We start from the raw sequence: 22,904 nt of genomic DNA on the forward strand, positions 1-22,904 counted from the left end.
ATAAATCAATGCCATGAACTGTATAACAACGGTCCGAAACAGCCCTGGGGAATAGTAGAACGCCTAGAGATGCTTGCTTCATGTGCACAACGAACGCCCAAACAAGATCAAAAAATCGAATAACAGAAGGCAAAGTCAAATGGGCATCATTCCAATCGTGGATCCGGGGGTCTTCGCTTTGACGGTCTTCTTTGGCGCGGCGGACCGATTCGGGGCACGGTCGCCAGCCTTGGATTTTGCTCTGGAGCCCTTGGCTTTCCAGGTACCACCGCTAGAAGCACCTTTCTTGCCCCGTGGACGTTTGGTGTATGGGCGCTTCGAGCGTCCCTTGGAGCCGGAAGCAGTTGCGCCCGACTCCATGTCGTCACCAGGGCCAAAGCCGGGCGATAGTGGAGGAGGGAAATAGCGGCTGGTGATGTCTTCGTTGGGAGGATTATCTTCCATGGGATAATCAAAGGTGGAAGCTTGATCCACAAAAAGATCATCATCATCACTATACTCATCGCTGCTGCTGAGATTGATGACATTGTGATGGTTAGGATCTGGCACAATTCCATTCGCGTCGGCATCTTGCGCGTCTTGGGTCAATTCCGCATAGCGTCGTTTCGCATTATCGACTAGCCTCAACATCTGGCGACCATATCGCTGGACCTTGTCTTGATCGATATTCGGGATTGCAGCAAGCTCCAAAAGATCTGTCCGAGCATTAGTGTGACTTCGCGTTGATTTCCAGCGTACAAGCAGACTCACTTTTGGGAAACCCGATGGCCATTTCGCGCAAAATGGAATCGGGGAATGGCTGGTAGCGAAGATCTTTCTCAACAACAATCTAGGAAAATGGTTAATACGAGAATAGCCAGTCAAACTGTGAGGGTCTTACATCTTGAAGGTATCGCTTAGCAGTGACCTCGAAATCCTCTACAACAGCACGGTGAAGATGGTCAAGTTGATCCATCTTTTGATCACTCGTAATTGGGGGACCAATTTCTCGCGCATTGTCACGTCGTTGCTTTCCAACCACCCGAATTGGCTCAAATCCGTCGCTATCTTCATCGGCCGAAGAATGATCGACCCGAGCACTTCGTTGCTGAGAACGCGCCTGGCGGCGATCGTTGGCAGATTGAATAGGAGAAGAGACCATCGTAGATTGAGGATATCCTTGACTGCCCCTTCTTGACTTCTGTGCTGGTCGTGCTGCCTTGGTCTTGCCATTCGGAGATACGCGAACTTGCAGCTTCATCTTTCGCTGACCGGTTTCATACTCGGTCGCACGGCGACCGAGAAGGATGTACTGGATAGCAAAGTCCTTGCCGTTGATGACATTATCTTCCCCAAGTGCGTCCTCTCCCAATAGCCGGTAGAAAAGACGTTCTGCTTCTCCTCGATCAAGATCAGACCCATCGCCGTACCAAGGTATCTTCTTGTGGGACGGCGATTTGGCTCTTTTCAGATCTCCACGCAGGAGGTCAGCGCAGTAAAGTACAGTGACCTTCTCTTTCAGGTCATACTGGAAATGTCGCACAATCTTGATGGCGGATGATGCATGATGAGAAAAGTCGTGTTCCTCGAACACCAGATCAGACTTGCAATTATCACAGGCATTGCCACAATCGTCTCGGCGAAAGTATTCATTGAAGTAGGCAAGTACCTGTACCCGTCGGCAGTCACTGCGGTTCTCACAGAATTGCACTACGTTGCGAAGCATTGCCTTTTGTCGGGCCTTTTGTTCCCAGCTGCCCTCGCCAGCATCAATCATGCGTTTAAGAGTGGCGGTATCCTTGTACCCGTAGAAGAGGTAGCAGCCAGATCGTTTGCCATCTCGACCCGCACGTCCAGTTTCCTGATAGTAACCCTCCAGGCTCTTCGGGATGCTGTGGTGGAAAACAAAGCGTACATCGGGCTTGTCAATTCCCATTCCAAAGGCGATTGTGGCAACAATGACATGGCACCGACCCATCTGCCAGGCATTTTGCGTCTTGGCCTTGTCACTAGAATTCATACCTGCATGGTAATGTTTTGCTTTGAGGTTGTACTTCTTCTGAAGATCCTCGGCAACCTTCTCACATGTTTTGCGAGATAGACAGTAAACAATTCCACACTGATTTTTATAAGTGCTCGTAATTGTTTCGGCAATGCTGGCGAGCACCTCGTCATTCTTGCCCTTCGGTCGAACCTCGTAAGTCAAGTTGGGTCGATTAAAGCTTTGCAAAAAGACCTCACATCCGCTCATCTTGAGATTGTGCATGACATCCACTTTCACGTTTTCTGTCGCCGTAGCTGTCAAAGCCATGAGTGGCACACCCGGAAGTTTAGCTCGGACTTCTCCCAATTCCTTGTAATCTGGTCGGAAGTCATGGCCCCATTGACTGACACAGTGTGCTTCGTCAATAACCAAACGTGCCAGTTGGTTGCGGCGATGGAGCTTTTCGAGAGCTCGGACCAGAGTTTGATTTTTGTTGATCATCTCGGGCGTGATGTATAGCAACTCTAACCCCTCGCCGCCATGGTTGGATAGTTGGCCGAGGATCCATGAGCGTTGGGCTTGCTCGGTTTCGCCGTTCATCAAGAAAGCATTGATATTCAGCTTTCGCAGGTGATCGACCTGGTCCTGCATCAAGCTCAACAAGGGAGAAACAACGAGGGTCACACCGCGTGTACGGCCGCTGTTCACAATTGAAGGCAGCTGATAACACAGTGACTTTCCTCCACCGGTTGGCATCAAGATGAAGGTATCTTTCCCACCAAGAGTAGCGTCAATTGCCTCAAGTTGATTTGGCCTGAATCCACGAAGATGGAATCGATCTTTGAGAACAGTTTTCACTTCCTGGGACCATTGATGGTTGGACCAAAAATTGCTGCGAGCCGGTGACTTCTTTGGCGGAGGCATTCGCGAAGAGTTTCCAGAGGTCTCGGCAAAGACCTTGCGGGTTTGACTAGGCTGTTCGCGAACAGACACTGAGGGCTCATTCTCAAAGCTTCCGGCTACCTCTAGCATCTCATCATCGCTAGCATTCCAGTCAAAATCATCGAAGTCCATTGGCGGAGGCGGAGAGCCCATATTTCGAGAGATATGACTCCCATCATTGCGAGCCATGATTGAGCCTTGTTTGTATCTCTTGGGACTCGTAAATGACTGCGGTTCTCGGATATTCTCTCTTCTTTGGGCTGGCTTTATCAATGCTGGTGGTGATGGCCGTGAGAAAGATGATCCCTTTAGTCCATCTGAGAGCCGAGGTGACCTGCTGGAATTTACGGGTGAGCTAGGATAACCCGACACTGACTCGTGGCCCATCTCCAAGATCTTGGCCCGAGGTAATAGTTCACAAATCTCTGATTCAACTTGTTCCAGCTCCGCCTCAACTGCCCGACTCCGTGCAAGTTCATCCGGCATCGTTGTTGGGTCCAAGCCTTGGGAGATAGCCTGCATGAGACTCCGTTTGAGGGTCTCCTTGCGAGAGACACAGTCTCTGTGGGTGTCTCGATGTCCTTGCAAGGTATCAATGGCTTGGATTTGGGAAACAAGGTTTTTGTTGTCGGCAATCAGATCAGGTGCCGGCCGACCTTCCATCGCTTGTTCGTAAACAACCTCCGCGTTCTTTTGTAAAGTTTTCTTTAACTGTGAGATTGAATGTTGCAAGGCTCCTGCCGATAAAGTCAGGAATTGCAAAACTTTAGGATCCTTTTGCTGAGAGCTGGGCACTTTCAGTCCTGGAGATGGCTGCGGAGGCTGGGACTCCTTGCGAGTAGTTGTATCGTCCACAACAGTCTTTGAAGGTGAGCTTCTGGGAGCCGAGTTCTCGATTTTCTTCTTCTTCTTCTTTTCACTTTCAGCTGGGCTAACTTGGGGCAGCCGTGGATACAATCGTGGGTCAGCATCAAGGACCATTTCCTCAACCCCGTCATTGGCCAGCCAGCTCACGTCGAATGGGTCGTCTTCTTCATCTGAGTCGGCAATAACCCGCTTGCGACTGCTCGTGGGGGGTTTTCTAGAGCTCTGCTGGCCAAGAACTATTGATTGAAGAGGGCTCTTTCGGCTGACTTCACTCTTCGCAGAAAGATACTCGGCATTACTCGATACTGAGGGCCGGCTTGCCTTTGAAGGCGTCCCCAATTTGGCAACATGCTTTGACGGTGAAAGGACATCAAATGTGTTTTCTTCACTCTTTCGTTTCTTTCCACGTTTCTCGTTGGCTCCTTCTCGGGATGCATCGTCCTCGGTCCATAATTGTCGCGGCTCTGCAAACTCGGCCGTCGAAGAAGAGGGCATCCGATGGAATTCTCCAGTCAGATCAATCGAATCAATGACATCGAATGGAGAAGTCTCTATCTTTGGGTCTAAGCAAAGTTGGGTTGCTTTGGGTCGAATGGTCTTGGAAGATGAAGTCGGCTCATAATAAGATTCTATGTCTCCAGTTTCCGTGTCAGATATACCACTATCATACAAATTGCGATTTCTCGTACCTTGGACCACACTCTTCGAAGAGGAGAGCTTTTTCGATGTCGAAGGCGTTCTCTCGAGTGTTTTGTCGGGGTGGCTGAGCATGCGAGGCTTGCTCGCCGATTGCGGTGCAAGCATAAGTCTTGCCATATTCTCATCCGTCACATCGTTGCAGTCTTCAAATATTTCGTCTGGTTCGTCGCTTTCGTCGAAGGGTGGAGTTGGTTGTTGAGACGCGCGGTTGTCGCGTTCAATCAGAGGGGTATCGGTGGTCAAGGACAGGTACAGAGAAGGGCCTTGATTCAGAAGCCATTTGAGATGCGAGGCAAGATTATTCTTCGTCATGGGGGCGTATGGCACTCATGGCCTTCTCGTTGTCGTTTGTCGAGTTTCCGCGTCGTCGCGAGGCAATCGACGCGTCTTGCACGTGAGCGGTCAGAGCCACTGATAGCGGATTTGGCGATCACCTTGAATCAACTATTGATCTTTCAAATGATTGAGTTGTTGATTTTGAAGTAGACAATTGTGAAAGTGGGTGAAATTCGACCAAAAACCATTAAATAGCTCGGTTCTTAGGCCTGTATATTCCATGTAAACCTTAGCGATCAAAACACCCATAGTTAACGGGCGCATATCTATGTGGGGAAACCCTTTTTATGCCCCGCGGAGGTTGAAGGTTGAAAAAATTCGCCCAGACGCAATCATTCAACCATGGGCAAAAAAGACAAGAAATCTGCCGAGCACAAGGCCCGTGTTACGGCAAAGGCTTCTAAGAAGTCCGCTAAGTCCGAAAAAAAGTCCAAGGCCAAGGCCAAGGACGCCGACAGCGACGTCGAGGATGCAGATCTTGATGCCATCCTCGCTCAGTACGCGGAGGAGCAGGCCAAGTTCTTGAAGGTTACCGAAATCCCTTCCGAGCCTCCAGCGCCCCGATCATCTCCCACCGTCCTAGCATCTCCGTCCAACCGGAACGAATTGCTGCTTTTCGGCGGAGAGTACTTTGACGGCACACATGCGACGTTCTTCAACAATCTGTTCGTGTACCTGATTGATCGTGGCGAATGGAGAGAGGTCACAAGCCCAAATAGTCCTTTGCCTCGAAGTGGTCATGCTTGGTGTCGTGGAGGTAACACCGGAGGTGTATATTTGTTCGGAGGTGAGACCACCACTAGTGAGATTAGAAATTCTCCGAGCCAAGTCTAACATCAAGTAGGAGAATTCTCTTCGCCGAAACAAGGTACTTTCTATCACTACAATGACTTCTGGCACCTGGACACTGCTACTAGAGAATGGACTCGTCTTGAGACGAAGGGGAAAAGCCCGCCGGCTAGAAGTGGTCACCGAATGACATACTACAAGGTAAATATATTTCTATTCTCTACATGGCCAGTCCTGACACTATTCAAGAACTATATCATTCTCTTCGGTGGATTCCAAGACACCTCTCAGCAAACCAAGTATTTGCAGGATCTGTGGATCTACGACTGCAACAAATTCACCTGGTTTAACCCCGTTTTGTCAGCTGCGGCGCAGAAACCTGATCCTCGCTCATCATTTTCACTCTTGCCTCACGACACTGGTGCCGTTATTTATGGTGGCTATTCTCGCGTGAAGACCACTACTGGCACGGGCAAGCAGGGCAAGAGCGGTCCCCAAAAGATGGCGCTCCGCCCAATGGTCCACCAGGATACCTGGTTCCTGAGAATCACTCCTCCTGAATCCGAGTCCGCAGCAGTTTCAACAGGCCCTGCTATTCGATGGGAGCGGCGAAAGAAGCCTGCCAACACGCCCAATCCTGCTCGCGCCGGTGTCACGATGGCTTACCACAAAGGTCGTGGTATCATGTTTGGCGGTGTCCATGACGTCGAGCTGACTGAGGAGGGGATTGAAAGTGAGTTCTTCGACACGCTGCTTGCTTGGACCACCGACCGAAACCGTTTCTTCCCGATGAGCTTGCGCCGTCCTCGCGCACCTGGCAAGAAGCAACAGGCGAATCAGGCCGCGAAGGGCCGTGACAGAAGCAAGGCGACCGAAGAAGAGCTTCTGGCTAACCTGAAAGCCTTGGAGGAGAAGGGAGGCATCCGCTATGATGATGACGATGATAATTTCATGCAATCAAACGTCCCCAAGACCGAGGAGCCTGTCGAGTCTAGTAAGCCAGCCGTTGTTCGCTTTGAAATGCCGCACCGGAGATTCAACGCTCAGCTCGCAGTGCAGGATGATACTCTCTTCATCTACGGTGGTACCTTTGAGAAGGGCGAGCGGGAATTCACTTTCGATGACATGTACTCCATTGACCTGGTCAAGCTTGACGGAGTCAAGGAGATCTTCTACAGAGAGCCCGTGAACTGGAACCTCTTAGAAGAAGCCGAGGACAGTGATGAGGATATGGATGATGATGAAGATGACGACGAGGACATGGATGAAGAGGAGGTCGATGCCATGTCTCTCAACACAGACTCGCCTACTCCCACGGACGTGACTGTGCCATCAGTTACTCAGGGCATGGAGCATCTCGACGTCGAGGAGCAAGAGTCAGATGAACCTGAAGACAGCAGGCCTCTCCCTCGTCCCTTTGAGAGTCTCCGTGAATTCTTTAACCGAACATCGGAAGACTGGCAGAAGCTTGGTATCGAAACTCTGACCATGAAGGGCAAGGTTGAGGGCAAGACCATCAAGGAGCTGCGTAAATTCGCCTTTGACATCGCAGAGGAGAAGTGGTGGGATAGCCGTGAAGAGATCATGGCCCTAGAGGATGAACAAGAAGCGGCCGGCATTGGTGAGGTCGTCACTCTGGCTGAGCGTGCCGAGAATGTTGGAGGAGCTGGTCGCCGTCGGTGATTTACGAAGGAGAAAAGGTCTCTTGCATTATCCTGGATTGCCCTTCAATATCAACGATTCGATGGTCATATACATGTTCCCAAATTATTCTGTAGACACTAGCTCTGAGAAACCTCTGCTAGCACACCTGTCACCAAGGCGACATCTCGCTCGACATCAACTCGCCAATTGGAGATAGCAACTCGACAAGCAGGGGCCCCATCCCAGCTTGTTCCCGAGACAAACATCCTGCCGGTGTCATTGATCTTTTTCGCCAACTCACTGTTCAAAGCATTGTCCTTGGCGCGGAACAAGACGCTCATAAATGTTTGGTCCAGGAGCTCTGTTTTGGAAATCGTCTGTGGTAGAGGAATGTACTCCTGGTGTTCAAAAATCCAATCGTAAATGGCGCGAGCAAGTCGAATTTGACGCTCCAGCATTTCTCGGTATCCATCTTTGCCATATGAAAGGAGAGACGCGTACGCGGGCAATGCCCTGAATCGGCGAGAATTCTCAATTCCGATATTCAGAGGGGATGGAATAGAGGGCCCATCAGATGCCGCTGCAGTGAGATAGGCTGCATTCGCATTCTGGAAGACCTGGAAAGCCAAGTTAGGGTGTCGGCATAAGAAGAAACCACAATCATAAGGCACATTCAGGAGCTTGTGGCCATCGCCGGTAATCGAGTCCACCAGTTCTATGCCATCACCTCCCTTCCTAACAGTTGCGAATTCCGGGTTGTCATCTAATACTCGACCGAAGATTCCAAATGCACCGTCAGCATGAATCCAAGCGCCATACTTGTCACACAACCGACGAATTTCAGCTAATTGATCCATGCCAGATGTAGCGAACCGGCCAGTGTTGACCTCTCCGCAGGATATAGCGACGATGCTGACTTTGTCCGTCCGTGCAAGCTCTTTTTCCAGCTGATCCATATCAAAATGAAGCGGATTATTCGCAAGACAGATATTTCGAACATTGGTGCGCCCAATGCCGAGAACACCTGCAGCCTTGACTAGAGAAGAATGAGGGAGCGTCGACAGTACTTGAATGCCAGAAAGGCCGAGCGCCTGTAACACTTCAAATAGGCCTTCTTCTCCAACACTGTATATTGGGCTTCCTTTCTTTTCAGCAGCTTTCTGGAGGACGAACTCGCGCCCAAGGGCAAGACCGAGAATGTTACTCGCCGTGGCACCGGTGGTGAAAGTCCCGTTATGCCATGAGGAGCGGTCCAGTCGAAAGAGGTCTGCTAGCAGACCGATTGCATGGAACTCGACATCCGTGACGATAGAGTGGTTTGATAGATGGACTTGGACATTTTGGTCGTAGGCAGACACGACGTTGTCTGCGAAGAGCGCTGCCGGCGTGACTCCGCCTGTTATGAATCCATAATAGTTGGGGCTGATACTCCCTCCATTGAAGGCCGGGACTATATCATCCAGAATGTGTTTTTGAACTGAATCAAGACTGGCACCTGTATTGGGAAGGCTATTAGGCAGAGAAGCTCGGGCTCTAGCCAAGCTCTCGGCGCTGGGAAGGACGCCCGACTCCCATTTACCTTGGGCCACTTTCCATAGGTTTTGCAATATTTCTTCTTGCATTCTGATTTTGGATATAGAAATTTGTCAAATAGGTCCCGGCAGGTTTATACAAAGATCGGGATCTCCCAGGTCTCGGGGTTTGCAATGCGATGACTCCCGGTTCGAAAGGCTAGGGGAAACTTCGGTTGGACCTCCCCAAAGAGGCAAGGGTGGATCCAAATAGGAGCTTATGCTGTAAGACGAGTAAACCCAAGAATTGAATAAAGAGAGATCGATTAGTGCTGGGGTTAATGAAGTTAGAGGAGAAAGAATTGGCGATGGAAGCGAGCCAGGAACAGTGGTGATGGTACCTTAAATGGCCAGGTGGGTTGGTGTGGTGTGGCTTAGGAGGTACAATGCCGTTCTCCGCCACTGCGCAACTCTCCGGACCCCAACATTCTCCGCAATGGCTGCGAAACTCATTGATAGACGATTCCACAACGTCCCTGGTATGTGCCGATCGGATATCACCAGATGGATTTGGGCTGACTGGCTTTTAGGAAAACTTCGGGTGGCCGAGCTGTTCTTTGATGTTCCCATCGACTACAGCAAGCCAAATGAAGGGACGCTGAGACTGTTTGCCCGCAGTGTGTCTCGCCTTAATAAACCGGTGGAGGCCACCAAGGATGAGGCCAAGCTTCCTTGGCTAGTTTACCTTCAAGGTGGACCGGGTTTTGGCTGCGCTGCCCCGCAGAATTTCGGTTGGATTGAGCCTGCGCTCAGTAAGGGGTATCAAGTACGTGACCACCTACAGCCACATCTCCCAAACTTGTATACTTGGATGAGGGGTTCGGTCTGGGCTAACATAATTGAGCAGGTTCTCTTTTTAGACCAGCGCGGCACTGGTATGAGCTCAACCATTACTGCTGGAACACTAGCTCGCCACGGCGACGCCATTAAGCAGGCAGAATACCTGAAGAATTTCCGCGCAGACAGCATTGTCTATGATTGTGAAGCCGTTCGTAAATGCTTGACCGAGGATTATCCCGAGGATCAGCGCAAATGGAGCATCATCGGCCAAAGCTTCGGTGGCTTTTGCATTACCACTTATCTGTCCAAATTGTGCGTGTGGAGAAAAACGTATGCTGCAGCTATGGAAAATTCCTGCTAACACTAGGTGTCACTTTAGCCCTGAGGGCTTGAAGGAAGCTTTCTACTGTGGTGGATTGCCTCCAATGGTCAACCATCCGGATCCTGTCTATGCTCGGACCTACGGTAAGGCCCCTATCATTGAGAAGCTGCACAGCAATGCATTGACACGCAAATAGAGAAGGTCATCGAGAGAAACCAGGCATACTACTCCAAGTTTCCTGAGGATGTCGAGCGAGTCAAGAAGATCATGCAGTACCTGACTGAGAACAACATTTCCTTGGCATCTGGATGTCTCACTCCCGCTCGTTTCCAGCAACTTGGCATTATTCTCGGCTTTCACGGTAAGAGTCTTTCTGATACTATAGATGTATTGAGTCTAACCTTGAACAGGCGGTGTCGAGAGTTTGCATGGTAAGGTATTCTTGAAACAGCAAGGCCTGGCGCGTTCTGACTCATGATCTAGAAATTGTCCTCCGAACCTGGAGCGACTTGGAGATGTTTGGCTTTTTGACGGTTCCCACCCTTGCTCTGATCGACAGCAATGGTGGAATGGACAAGAATGTCATCTATGCTATTCTGCATGAGGTAATCTACTGCCAAGGGTAAGAAACAACATTCCTCGTCTTACTAGGTCTTTCGATAACAAGGAAAATAGTAAGCCCTCGCTCTGGTCTGCGGATCGACTTCGTGCCGAGAACCCGCGATTCCAGACCAATGGGTCTGAGCCCGAGATTTACTTCACCGGAGAGATGGCAAGTGACCCATATCCCCCATCAATGGTGGAATTGCTCCGGTCTAACATCCGGTCTAACATATTCCAACAATGTCTAGGTCTTCAAGGACATGTTTGAATCGTACTCGGAGCTCAAGGAAATCCGAGAGACCGCCGAGATCCTCGCTACTACCAGTGACTGGCCTACCCTTTACGACGAGGCCCAGCTGGCCAAGAACGAAGTGCCAGTCTACGCGGCCATTTACGTCGATGACATGTATGTGCCTTTCGATTTTTCGTGCAACACTGCTGCCAAGATCAAGGGCACAAAGCAGTTCATCACCAATGCCATGTACCATGACGCCCTGCGGAGCAAGTCCGGAGAGCTCATACGCCAGCTGTTCAACCTTCGCGATGATTCTATCGATTAGACTCTTACACATCGCCACCATTTTGCGCTGCATTAGAAACATCAACCTAAGCTTCTGCAGGTTTACTTTAGATCAGTTAGGAAGTGACAATATACTGAGATCTGAGATTGGGTATAATGTGTTGGCAAGTATATACATAAAGTCGTCTCTCTAACATACGTAGAATTTCCTGCTCATTAAAAAACCTGCAGTCATAGTTAGCGTTTGCATGGGGTCGAGGCAACGTGGAAGAGTACATACGGCTCCGCCGATGATGAAAAGTCTTTCCTCTTCTTGATGTACCCACTGGGCAATCTTGGTCGCGCTTTGTACCAGCGCGTTTCTATTCGCATTAGGTTCGGCAACGCAGTAGAGCTCGAACACCGGGGTCACCCAAGCGAACGAGCTTGCTGATCGTGAGACGCAGTGGTGAACCTTAACACTGGTGTTCTTGGCGTGGATGCTCCCATGAAGATTATTGTATATCGACATCAATCTTCGTCGTCGAGATATTGATGTAAATCCAGGGGCGTATGATGACATGGTAAATTGCACGTTTGCGCGCGATTTATACAAGAAATGGTGCAGGACAGAACCAGGGACAATATCAGTGGTAGCTGGTCGTCCCTGATCAATGGCGGCTCTGATCACTTTGAGACTGCCGTTCTTCTCCATTTGCTGTTTAATAGTTAGTGGTGGCTTTTGAGACAAAAATGCAGAAGTACGAACCTCGACAAGGGAATCTCGCATGCCTTGCATCTCGAAGAAGCTTTCTTTATCCGGGCTTATCAAAACGATGGCGACAGACTCGTCTTTGGAGATATCCTCATAATCGTCGACATCATGTCGGAGGTCAAGGAAGCTGACATACATATATAGATAACCGCTACTGTTGAAGCCGGGAAGGCAGACGGGAATCCAGCTTTCCCCTCCTCCAGCCTTGACACCATCGGCTTCGAAGATCATGTTGAATAAAAGCTGTAGATCGCCCGGATGAAGCGAGTGTTTCTTGGGGCGAACCACACTGACTAGCCGTCCGCCGGCGACAACCAAACCATAAAGCAAACTGCTAGCTTTTGTCTTCAAAAGAGCATTGTTAATGGACTGGCGGTATACTTTGCGAATCTTGAGGCACTCCAAAGCCGAGAGCAGGGTAGACGGCGACCCACGCGTGAAACTGTCTGCCAATGAGGACAAAAGTGTTTCTGATCCCTGAAGTGGTCGTTTCAGGTCGGTGGATGGTCGAAGGGAGAAGAGATGTGTAAGAGATGGAAGGGTCAGTGTGGACAGAATCTGCATGTAGAGGGCTTCCAGTTGAAGGCGGAGCTGGTTGTCACTTTCCATCATCCGGCTGATGGCCACGAAATGAAGAGGCCCGCGAGTCAAAACAACAAACTTTGAGTCTTCTGCAGAAAAACTGCGTAGTCGATCACCCGCGTCTTCATAAAATGAGATGATAGTCTGGATGACACCAACATAAGTAGATATCAGTCCACCATCACCGTGGCGGGTCCAAATTGGTTTGCCGGCCGCGGATAAAATGAGGTAGTGTTTTTTCTTCGCCTTCCACTGACCAAGGAGCAGATCTACTTCTAATTAGCTCTATTTTGGGGAAGAATCTGAGGTGATATATCAAAATCCTACCTTCATTGCCGGCCTCTTCACTCAGTTCCCCGACGGGCTCGAACTCGCTCAAGAAGCCGTCGTCGTCGACATCATCGGCCGGAAATTCAGGGAAATGGAGCAAGCTTGCGGCATCTGAATGTTCCCCGGTCGCTCCGGTGACAAAGTCCTTGAACAAACCCTCGACATCTCCCACATCGCCGTTCTGGATCGAGCTCCGAATACTCGCCGAGTCTCCGGCTTCGCTTCCCTTCGGACTAGCCAGCTGGCTCAGGCTCGCCCTCGCTTTGACGCCTCGTGGCAAGCCACGGACCGCTAATGTAGAGTAAGTGTTTTCAGCGTCCGGTGTCTGAGTACCAATTTCTGCCCGAGAAACCGCCGTTGTAGCCTCCGCTTGTAGGCTAGCCCGAGATGCCGTTTCATCGTTCAATAGGTTCAATGTGTTTGGCCGTGGGGGTAGAGGAGGTCGCACACCCTCTGAGCTGGGACTTTGATCCCTGCTTTCGGTATGCGGTGGGATGAACTCAGAGGGAGCCACCGAGGGGCTGTCGACATGTTCATCCCGACTGTCGCTTTGGTCAGGCTGCAGTGAAGTCATCCCCGCTATGGGCGTGCGCTTGTGAACGCAGTCGCTGGGCGCGGGGGCATTAGCTCATCTAGTGCGCATCGTTTGGGAAAGAGCTCGTAGGTCGAGGACAGGTTCTTGGTGCTCGCCCTGGGAAGTTGTTGAGTTGAAGCGCTGACGTCGATCGGCGGGAGCTTCCCAAGGCGGACAAAACATCGATATGTGGCCGCCTGCGTGGCCCTTTCGTACTCCAAGTCACTTCCCCTCCCCCTTTTCCACCAGGGCCCTGACTCGATGTCCTAAATATGACGGAGTGCAGTTTGCAGCCTTTGAATCAATTTGACGTCCGACATTGGCACCATGAGCCTTGATCCCAGTGCCTTTCCGAGGTCGAACTCCCCCGCAAGCTCCGAGAGCTCCTTGACGCGCCCGCGCCTCCAGGGCAAGGAAGGTCCGTACTCTGCACAAATCGTCACTACTCGCCAACACTCGTCTGACTTTGCCTTTTACTTCTAGGGTCTCTGAAAAAAGACAAGACCTACCGCCGCTATGCGTCGAGCGTCGAGCGAGCCTTGTCATTGTTCGACAACGCCCTTCAAGAATGGGCCGACTACATCTCCTTCCTCAGTCGCCTACTAAAGGTCGGCTCGCCGAAGTGAACCTGATTTATGTTTCACTATTGACTTTGCCCAGGCACTCCAAACACATCCTCCCGATCAGCCAGTCGTCCCACATAAGCTGCTGGTTTCGAAGCGACTTGCTCAATGCCTAAACCCGTCATTACCATCGGGCGTCCACCAAAAGGCGCTTGAGGTCTATACGTACATTTTTGGCTTGATTAAGGTACGGAGTATAGGCACGCAGGTCACAGACACTTAACTAAAAATCTTCACTTCAAAATAGCTTGAGGGATTGTCGCATGATCTTCCGCTGTATCTACCTGGCCTTGCACCCACCCTAACATTCGCCTCGCTCTCTGTTCGGCCGCTTTTCCTATCTTTGGTGGAAGGATACATTGTTGACCTTGAACCGTGGGCCATTCGCCCCGCTTTGAAAGCAATAATCCTAGCCCTGCTTCCTGGCCTGGAAGAAGAGACAAGCGACGACTTTGAACTGACGCTACGAATTCTCAACAAGCTGCGAGATGTCTCCGGTCTCCTCGAGACACAAAGGACATCCGAAGCTGGCTCTTCTGGGCAATACTTCTGGCAATGTCTTTTCCTGGCTTCAATTACGAACTCCAGCCGACGACTCGGCGTTCTGGCATATTTGAACCGCTACCTTCCAAAGCTAGGAATTGCAGATCGTCGACCAAGTGTGGCCGAGACCGGAGATATGAAGGATATCCCGCCTGAGATGCTTGCAGCAGCCGATTCAGTAATTCTTCCTGAGCCAGGCCTCTTGATCCGCTGCTTTGCATCAGGGCTGTCTGATGAGCAGCTACTGGTCCAGCGCAATTTCCTCGACCTACTCGTGACCCATCTTCCTTTGAACTCTCCGATTTTACAAACTCGACTTGCCGAGGGAGATCTTGAAACATTGATTATTTCTGCTGTGGGCGTGGTAGCCCGGCGTGATATGAGTTTGAACCGCCGCCTGTGGTCATGGTTTCTTGGACCGGAGCCTGCGAATGAGCGATTGTCGATTGATGGTCGGAAATTCTCATCGGAAACTGCTCGTTCGTCCTCTATTGATGGCGGGGAACTCTCCCAATCCCAGTATTTTGGTCGCGTGGGATTACAGCCATTGGTCAACGGTCTTCTCAAAATGATAAAACAAGCTCCCAGAGCCCCTTCTGAGCGGACGAAACCCTTTCGAATTTCACTCTCTTTAATGGATCGTTGGGAAATTGGTGGATATATCGTCCCAGCCGTTTTTCTTCCCACCATGTACAGCGTTCAGGCATTCGAGAAAGATGCACCCAAGGGTCACTTCGAAGAAGTTTTCCGCAGTGCAAGTGCATTCTTCGATGGTGTCGAAAGCAGTGTCATTTTCTCAGAGCTCCTGCACCTAGTTGACTTCCGCTCCAAGGACGTGGAACATGATCATGAGCAAGTCATGTGCAGCTTGAACCTTGCTCAGTTTATCCTTGAAAACTTCAACGTGCGAGAAGAGGACATGATACATCTACATGTTCCTCTTCTGACTGTCTCAGTGCTTGTGAAAATGAGTGAAGTTGCATCAATGAACGCTCGTGTCAATAAGCAGGCCGTGTCTAACGCTTTGAACGACGTGCTAAAGTCACTGACACCATTGCTTACAGAAAGAGTCTTTTCTAGGAAGACGGGCCAGGAGAAATCGTCCGCTGATGGCAAGGCCCGGAATGCTGAGATTATGAAACAGGTGCATCAATTCTACGAGATCAGCAAAAACAGCCTTGATCTTCCACCCCTACCGTTTGCCCCCAAGCAGATCGGCGAGATGATCATCCGGGAAGCCCATGATCTTTGCATCGGAGCCCTAAAGGACGATGATGGCACCTCATCTCTCAATGAAAAGCTCAATATCCTTGTGACGCTATTGCAGAGACTTCCCAAGTCGCGCATCCTCCGCGACAGAAGACTCTATAAAGCTATCTCGCAAAGGTTGGCTATCAAGAATGCTAAATTGACAACTGCAGCATTCGCCGTCATTTCTACCATCGCTTCTTCTGTGACAAACCTATTTTTTATCCATACCCCCGGCTTCTATGTAAGCTACGAGGATGCGTGTGATGTCATTCCAAGCCTGGTTGAGCAACTATGGCAGTATTTGTCGCCATCAAGCCCAAAGTTTCATGTGGAGGCTGTGCGCTGTCTCTGGCTGCTTCACTCGATCTCTTGGGTCGACCATCTCGTTGAGGCTTCGATTACTTCTTTGATGATTAGCACTGTGGCTGCCGGAGCTTATCATCTATCCTCGGAAGAGAAGGCAGAAAAGTTCTATGTTCTGTGGAATCACAGTCACCACGGGGCGCATGAACAGACCCCGAAGCAAGTCCTAGACGTCGGAGGATCTTTGTTCTCGTACCAATGTACTATGCTTGAACGCCCACTATTCATTGTCTTGGACCTTTTGTCCCAAGAGCCTGGCGATGTCTCTCAGAGCGTCCAGCAGTGGCTTCAAGACCTCCCGACTATTCACAAGTAAGGAAACTGCGTGGGACGTCACGCACACACGCTAATCTACCTTCCTAGGATCTTCCATGTTATCATTTCAAAACTCGAGGAACTCTTCGAGCGTGGCACCCCTAGTGAAGCAATCCATGATAACCAAACTATCTCTCCGGACGATTACAAGGAGTGCTATTACTTGTTGCGAACAGCTTCTAATATCATCTCTATTCTTTCGCATAACGGGTGGATCATTCTTCTGTCTCACACCCTGAGCCAGGCTGAGAACCGCACAGATGCAGTCAAATCTGACGGTAGGATTCAATTTCCTCCCATACGAACAATGTTTTGTGACTGACCCTGGATGCAGAAAACTCGAGCGGGAAAAGTCTTCATACAACCTTCTTCGAAGCATCTCTTAGAATTATCAGCGGTCAAACCCCCACCCCTACCCCCACACAAGTCAGCACCGAGGGGGAGAGACTACAGAAAGATGCACTACATCTCATGCGACAGCTTCTCCTAGGCCCTGGCGCGGAGGATCTTGTCGAGTCTGGAATTGATGAGTTCCTAGTTGAACGTCTTCTAATCTCATCTGAAGGTGGCAGCGTTGCGGTACAGGGTGCAATCATCGATGCATTACTCGCCGCTCTTAAGGTGCGGTTCGCCCAGGCGTACGTGCCACCACCGCCCCCTCGACCTAAACATCAACGAGCTGGCTCTCGTGAACGCTTGAAAAGCCCTTCAATGCTGTCTTTCACCAGCGACAAGCCAGAAAGGAAGTCTTCAATGGCTCACATTCCTCGTCCACCTGAGCGGCTTTTAGATTGTCTTCTCAAGGGGATTAGTTCAGCCAAATCTCGAGAAATTGTCGACAAGTGGATTGGACTCCTCTGTGAGGTTCTTCCTCTCTACTCTGGCCAGATCTTCCAGATTCTTCTCATGCTTGTTGAGTGCTTTTGTAGAGAGATCAGGGCATCTTTTGGAAGACTTCAGCTCGCATTCCAGCAAACAGAAGACTGGCCTCAGGATCGCTCCGAACATGTCACTATTGCTTTATTGACGGGTCTCGAAACTTGCATCGCCAATGCCCACGAACGTCTTCTGGTGGAAGAGTCAAATGTACCTGCGGTCAAGAGTCCGGATCAACCTCAAGGGTTCTTTGGAAACATGGTCTCGGGGGTTTTCCACTCAGAGGGTAACCAGGGTCGATCTAACACTGCCAATGACCGCTTGACCGTTCTGCTCTGCTTCCAGGATGCGGTTCGTCTTTGCTTCTCTATTTGGGCTTGGGGTGCTGGAGATAAGAGCGGAGTTCCTCCCGATTCGGAGTCAATGGCATCGTTCCAGTATACATCATTGCGCATGCGCAACAGATCGCGACGGATATTGGAGCATTTTTTCACTGCTGAAGCACTTGAATGCCTCGAGACACTGGTTGAGATGTGGACCAAATCCGACATGGAGACTGCAACTCTCATCTTCAGCCTCCTACATACTCTCGATGGATCACGTCCAAAGATTGCTATTCCAGCCGTTTTCAACGCCATTTACACACGTACAAACCCGAGCGCTTTGGAAAATAATCGCAAGTCTTCTTTGACATCCAGCCTTTCTGAATCTGAGCTTGCCAGCTTCTTGGTTGCATATGCACGCTCTTTGGATGATGATGTTTTGGATGAGATCTGGTCCGATTGCACAACGTTCCTACGTGACGTTTTGAGCAACCCCTTCCCCCATCGACAGATCCTTCCCCGACTCATTGAATTCGCAGCTATCTTGGGTGCGAAATTGGAGAATACAACATTTGGCGAGGACCGACGGATGCGCAAGGAACTCGGAGTAAGCCAACCTCTTCCTATATACATTTCGTTTTCTTTTTACTGACTACGCCAATTGCAGGATGTGCTTCTCCGACTGCTTACAGCGGTATTTACCAGCAAGCCACTGGGGCTTAACCAGGATAGCGGTCTCATGGCGAGATCGTCTGTAGACTACGATCAGACTGCAGTCTCACACACCGGGCCCGACGACATGCTGAGCATTCTTACAGTTTCCATGCCATCATTCATCACAACTTTGGGTGATTCGGACCGCATCAATACGGCCATCAGCGGAGTGTCGACCAACGTGATCGGCCCTCTCATTCGCTCCCGTCTGTTCCCCAACAACCTCAATCGCAACGTCATGGTTCTTTTACAGCAGATGGCCAAGGTGCCCGCAGCAGCAAAGGTGTGGAAGAAGGATATAGCAGATGCTTTCAACGACCCGCGTTTCTTCGGCCTGCAAGTGGAATTGATCAAGGCCACTTGGATGGATCTTCTGCGGCAGTGGGTTCTCGCCGACAAGGAGCGTTTGGCTGAGTTGTTGGGTCGACTTCCGCCGCCAAGCGCAGCTGGAATCATGTTTGGTGTTGGAGCCTCCGCAGCGCGGCTAGAAGCAGATCGCAAGGCACAACTCAACCTTCGCCGCATCGCCCTGCTTCTTCTTTCCGCCAATGAGGACTACTTTGTGGGCGAGCTGCCAGGTCTACTCCAAAAGCTGGAGGATCTCCTAGCTGCAACTAGCTCTTCATCACCATCATCTGCGACGCGTGCTGAGATCTTCATGGTTTTACGAGCGCTCGCCCTCAAGACTTCTACTTCCACCATGGCGTCATTCTGGCCATTGATCAATATGGAGCTGCAGGAAGCTATATCAGCTGTTCCACGAGGTTCTCAGTCCGAGATCTACAGCCCGTATTCATTGTTACAGGCATGCAAGCTGCTCGACACATTGCTAGTGATCGCACCAGACGACTTCCAACTCCTGGAATGGCTCTTCGTCACGGATACAATCGATGCAGTGTACCCACCCAACCGCTGGGAACCCATCGCCCTTGCCGACGAAATCTCCCAAAGCTTCGGACCACGCAGCGTTCTCTCGCCGGCCATGACACACGAGCATGCCGAACCCGTAACACGCAGCGGCCTCAAACGGCCGTGGCTTACCTCCGACCGAATCCGAGAAACGGCCAAGGACGAGATCGTTGAACGGGTCCTGCGACCGTTCTTTGACCGGTTGAGTATCTACGTGTTTGAGAGCACCTATGGAATGGAAAGTGTGGATCTGGGCGTGTGCCGGGATGACCTGCTCGCGGATCTATTCAATGAGAGCACGATGGCGAATTGAAGCCATATAGCGATTCTGGTGGAACCATACCTTATGTAGTTTTAACATCAATTTATCTTCCTATCCCTGTCAGCGCCGACTCGTATAGAATTAGAATTTTGGCAGATAATCGACTTGGGCGTATTATCTGATGCAGTTCCAGGAAATCCCCTGCATAGCGGATAAATGTTTTAGACTATAGTTCATTGTTGGGGATGGACGAGTCAGGATTGCGGTATCGCAAAGCAAGTCCCACGCCGCCCGGAACCCCGGACCTCCGCGTCTGGCAACGTCACTTTCCCCCATTCACGCCGCCCGCCACTGCGCATCTACAAAACTGTAAGACCTTTTCGGATTTCGAGTTTGGTCTCATTTTCTGATATTCCCAGATCTCCCGCCACCATGATCGCCCGTCCAAAGGTCTTTTTACCGCGACGCGTCGTCACCCGGCCTTTCTCAGTCTCCCGTCCCCGCTGGGAGGCCGCAGCTCTGCCTGCCCGAAAGCCCGTAGGGGCTTTTAGAGGAGGGTGTGTACCGATCTTTCTGCGATCTCTTACACTTTGATCTGCTGTTTATTATCTATTTATACGTGAGAATTCTAACTCTTTGCAGTGTCTTCGGCTTCCTCACTGGCGCCGTTATTGCCGGCGCGTCGGTCTATTATTACATCCTTGGTGACTACCGTGTCGCCAATGAAATGCTGTCTGATGACATTGGCGTATGTCTCTCTATTACTTTGCACGTTGTATCTCGTTGCTTGGAAGCTAACTGCTGGATGTTCTCTCTCCGGAGTTCCCGGGGAGAGATCATCGTGTGAACAGGCCCTTCAAACAGCTACCATGAAACTCCAATCATACATCACCGAACTGGAGAGCAAGGTCAATGGCCTGCAGAAGAAATGACTGTCACTACCATTTCATTTGTTCTCTTATTGTACTTATTCTTTATTCTTTCATCGGAGGTGTTAGGGGCCTTTCCTTTGCTGGCGAACCAGTCTGACATTGGCAACTTTTGACTACTGAAATCTGTCAAGTGGATTTATATATACACATAAGCTTAAGGACCAAAAGTCAATAAAAAACAGTTTGATACTCTCCTTGTTCCTGAAATCACATGATGCCCATTCTGCCAAGCTTAGAAGCTCCCTGTCAGTGCAAACAGGACAAACACCGTCACTTATCAACAACTTTCGCATTCCATCCTCGGCCACCTCTACACATCCAATCCAGCCATGTTCCGCGTCGAACTCCTCCCTGACTCCGGTGCAGCAGCCCAACCCGGCTGGACCTACGTGGCCGACCGGGGCTTCGACCCCTCAAAAGCCGCGATGGCCCCGACACTAGGCCGCAAACGCGGCATCCGCCACGCCGGCAAAGGCGGCGACATCTCCTCGCGACGAGCGAATGCCATCGTCCGCCACCTCGCCGAGCTGGATCGTGAGAACCAACGCGATGTACAAATATCTATCCCTGTCAAGCAAGCGAAGGAGGCTGGTTCGCGCGGCACGCGAGCAAAGACGACCTCAAACGTGCGCCGCATCCTACAATCCCAGAAGACGTTCAGGAATTACCTTGACGATGAGGAGGCTGCGATCGCTGCTGGAGGAGGTGGTGTTAGTGCAACAGTGGGAGGTGGAAATATGGCCGCGGCGGCAGCCAAGAGCAGAGCTGTAGCTGTAGCGAGACGAAGTTCAACGCCAGCTACGACGCCGGTATCGAAGAAGCGCACGGCCGGTACAGTGACTGCTACCTCAACCCCCACGCCTGCACCCTCCCAACCCGAGACGACAGACGCTGAAGCCGAGGATGATGATGGACCAAAGCCGAAACTCATCAAGACCGAGTATGATAACGATCCCCTACTACGCTCATACGCACCAACAATGCCATCTGAGCGAATCATGCAGCGGCTCCTCGCCGAACCGCCTCTATCCTACAACGCGTCGCGCACGGGACCTCCGATTTCCGCTCGGCCTCCGCGGGCATTCTGCTGCATGTGTGGATACTGGGGCAAGATTCGGTGCAAGAGCTGTCATCTGCGGACGTGTGGACTTGATTGTTATCGAGTTCATGAGGAATCCCGGTGCGGGGCGTTCTTCTAGAGCTGGGGTGGATGCTCGCTTGTATACTACCGAGACGGGCTTCGGCTCTGTTCTCTTCTTATGACTGCATGACTCTAATGGCAAAATCTGTAGAATACTTAATTCAAATGTGAATATTATCTCACTTATCTCCACCTTCAATCCGGGTAAAGGATTCATCTACGATGTGCTTAGTTAGGCATTTCAAGCCTATGCAAGTGTTCGGATCCTTTTGATCAGGAGTAATTGCTGAAATTAACGGAGGATTGGAAGAGAAGGAGTGCACGGGTTTGAATTTATGACTAGTTAAAGACAAGAATGAATGATGCTAAAAGAACATACTTCATGAAGTTCTCAAGAGAAAGAAAAAAACGGGGGTTTAATACAGCGAAAAGAGTCCTCCAAACGTAGGGAACCCCCAGGTAGCCGAGCTATTCTTTGATATCCCCATCGCTTACAATAATCCAAATGATGGGACGCATCAAGTGATGCAAGGATTTTTCTTTAGATACGTCGTCTCTTTAAATACGCCGAAGCCAGTTCTCAACCTTCGAATCATAAGGAATCTGATAGCCATGATGCTCATCCTCCCAACCCCGTTGAAGCCTCATAGTCTGCTGAGGCATCGGAGTCTGCTGAGGCATCAGAGTCCGCCGAGGCAGACGACCCCGGGGAGCTGGAGCTGGCAGAGGCAGTAGAAGTGGCGGAGGCGAAGGCTTCATAGCACCTGGCCCAAGATCTTCATCATTGTGAAGGCAGCCATAACTATTCTTCAACTTCTCATAATTCCCGACAGGAACCAACCCCTCCCACTCGAGCCTAAGAATCAAGTACATGGCCCAGGTTCCACAGTCCTGAGGTGGGATGGATTCGGCTTGTTGTACGACTTCATTGACAACTGTTGTCGGAATGCGGGAAATAAGTTGCTTGCTTTCGAATGACCAGCTGTCGAGTCTCTTTTCATAATCATATGTAGGCTCGCGGGCCCCGGGACTTCCTTGGCAGTGGTACCAGGCGCCTCGATCTGCGCCTGGGTTGAACAGGCCGATTATTCGGTGGGTGTTGCCGTTGGTGGATTGTTTGCAGTTGATCCAGTAGATGTCGACATAATCCCGGTCAATGTGCAACATTATGATCTGTGCTGCCCGTGGGACAGTCCTGGGGGAGGTCAATGTAAAAGGTAAAGCGAGGGATAATATTCGGAGCAGAAGAGTGAACTGGCTTTTTCTGTAATGGCCGCTGGTTGTGATGGGGTTGTCTTTCATAGCTGGGACTTGGTCGTTCTTTAAAGTATTTCTCGAGGCCGTCTACCGCGGGGTATACAATTAGTTGAAGCAGC

The 22,904-nt window shown here is 50.6% G+C and overlaps 9 protein-coding genes across 9 annotated transcripts; 5 read left to right on the forward strand and 4 right to left on the reverse strand.

Moving 5' to 3' along the window:
- Nucleotides 1–135: 135 nt before the first annotated feature.
- N7443_008810 (uncharacterized protein) lies at nucleotides 136–4,783 on the reverse strand (the record flags this gene model as incomplete). Its single annotated transcript, XM_056888866.1, has 4 exons — nucleotides 136–695; nucleotides 751–829; nucleotides 881–4,407; nucleotides 4,462–4,783. 4 exons carry the CDS (start codon nucleotides 4,781–4,783, stop codon nucleotides 136–138), a joined length of 4,488 nt encoding a protein of 1,495 aa, XP_056738168.1.
- Nucleotides 4,784–5,149: 366 nt separating this feature from the next.
- N7443_008811 (putative Kelch repeats protein) lies at nucleotides 5,150–7,279 on the forward strand (the record flags this gene model as incomplete). The annotated part of the gene is made up of 3 exons (XM_056888867.1): nucleotides 5,150–5,594; nucleotides 5,652–5,797; nucleotides 5,846–7,279. 3 exons carry the CDS (start codon nucleotides 5,150–5,152, stop codon nucleotides 7,277–7,279), a joined length of 2,025 nt encoding a protein of 674 aa, XP_056738169.1.
- Nucleotides 7,280–7,377: 98 nt separating this feature from the next.
- Nucleotides 7,378–8,862, reverse strand: N7443_008812 (pyridoxal phosphate-dependent decarboxylase family protein; the record flags this gene model as incomplete). The annotated part of the gene is made up of 1 exon (XM_056888868.1): nucleotides 7,378–8,862. The coding sequence occupies one exon, from the start codon at nucleotides 8,860–8,862 to the stop codon at nucleotides 7,378–7,380; it is 1,485 nt and encodes a 494-aa protein (XP_056738170.1).
- A 385-nt stretch (nucleotides 8,863–9,247) lies between these two features.
- Nucleotides 9,248–11,076, forward strand: N7443_008813 (proline iminopeptidase; the record flags this gene model as incomplete). Its single annotated transcript, XM_056888869.1, has 9 exons — nucleotides 9,248–9,290; nucleotides 9,342–9,577; nucleotides 9,659–9,903; nucleotides 9,971–10,056; nucleotides 10,110–10,274; nucleotides 10,324–10,344; nucleotides 10,397–10,535; nucleotides 10,589–10,712; nucleotides 10,765–11,076. The coding sequence occupies 9 exons, from the start codon at nucleotides 9,248–9,250 to the stop codon at nucleotides 11,074–11,076; spliced, it is 1,371 nt and encodes a 456-aa protein (XP_056738171.1).
- A 176-nt stretch (nucleotides 11,077–11,252) lies between these two features.
- Nucleotides 11,253–13,276, reverse strand: N7443_008814 (guanine nucleotide exchange factor MON1; the record flags this gene model as incomplete). Its single annotated transcript, XM_056888870.1, has 4 exons — nucleotides 11,253–11,261; nucleotides 11,317–11,733; nucleotides 11,785–12,641; nucleotides 12,700–13,276. The coding sequence occupies 4 exons, from the start codon at nucleotides 13,274–13,276 to the stop codon at nucleotides 11,253–11,255; spliced, it is 1,860 nt and encodes a 619-aa protein (XP_056738172.1).
- Nucleotides 13,277–13,603: 327 nt separating this feature from the next.
- Nucleotides 13,604–19,506, forward strand: N7443_008815 (dopey family protein; the record flags this gene model as incomplete). Its single annotated transcript, XM_056888871.1, has 7 exons — nucleotides 13,604–13,694; nucleotides 13,760–13,884; nucleotides 13,937–14,086; nucleotides 14,147–16,368; nucleotides 16,420–16,649; nucleotides 16,706–18,177; nucleotides 18,238–19,506. The coding sequence occupies 7 exons, from the start codon at nucleotides 13,604–13,606 to the stop codon at nucleotides 19,504–19,506; spliced, it is 5,559 nt and encodes a 1,852-aa protein (XP_056738173.1).
- Nucleotides 19,507–19,887: 381 nt separating this feature from the next.
- On the forward strand, nucleotides 19,888–20,387 carry N7443_008816 (uncharacterized protein; the record flags this gene model as incomplete). The annotated part of the gene is made up of 3 exons (XM_056888872.1): nucleotides 19,888–20,012; nucleotides 20,098–20,203; nucleotides 20,307–20,387. The coding sequence occupies 3 exons, from the start codon at nucleotides 19,888–19,890 to the stop codon at nucleotides 20,385–20,387; spliced, it is 312 nt and encodes a 103-aa protein (XP_056738174.1).
- A 329-nt stretch (nucleotides 20,388–20,716) lies between these two features.
- N7443_008817 (putative HIT finger domain protein) lies at nucleotides 20,717–21,586 on the forward strand (the record flags this gene model as incomplete). The annotated part of the gene is made up of 1 exon (XM_056888873.1): nucleotides 20,717–21,586. The coding sequence occupies one exon, from the start codon at nucleotides 20,717–20,719 to the stop codon at nucleotides 21,584–21,586; it is 870 nt and encodes a 289-aa protein (XP_056738175.1).
- A 500-nt stretch (nucleotides 21,587–22,086) lies between these two features.
- N7443_008818 (uncharacterized protein) lies at nucleotides 22,087–22,695 on the reverse strand (the record flags this gene model as incomplete). Its single annotated transcript, XM_056888874.1, has 1 exon — nucleotides 22,087–22,695. One exon carries the CDS (start codon nucleotides 22,693–22,695, stop codon nucleotides 22,087–22,089), a length of 609 nt encoding a protein of 202 aa, XP_056738176.1.
- Between the last annotated feature and the right edge of the window lie 209 nt (nucleotides 22,696–22,904).

The sequence above is a fragment of the Penicillium atrosanguineum genome (genome assembly GCF_028827265.1).
Source record: "Penicillium atrosanguineum strain IBT 20685 chromosome Unknown utg000007l_segment0_segment0, whole genome shotgun sequence".
NCBI lineage: Eukaryota > Fungi > Ascomycota > Eurotiomycetes > Eurotiales > Aspergillaceae > Penicillium > Penicillium atrosanguineum.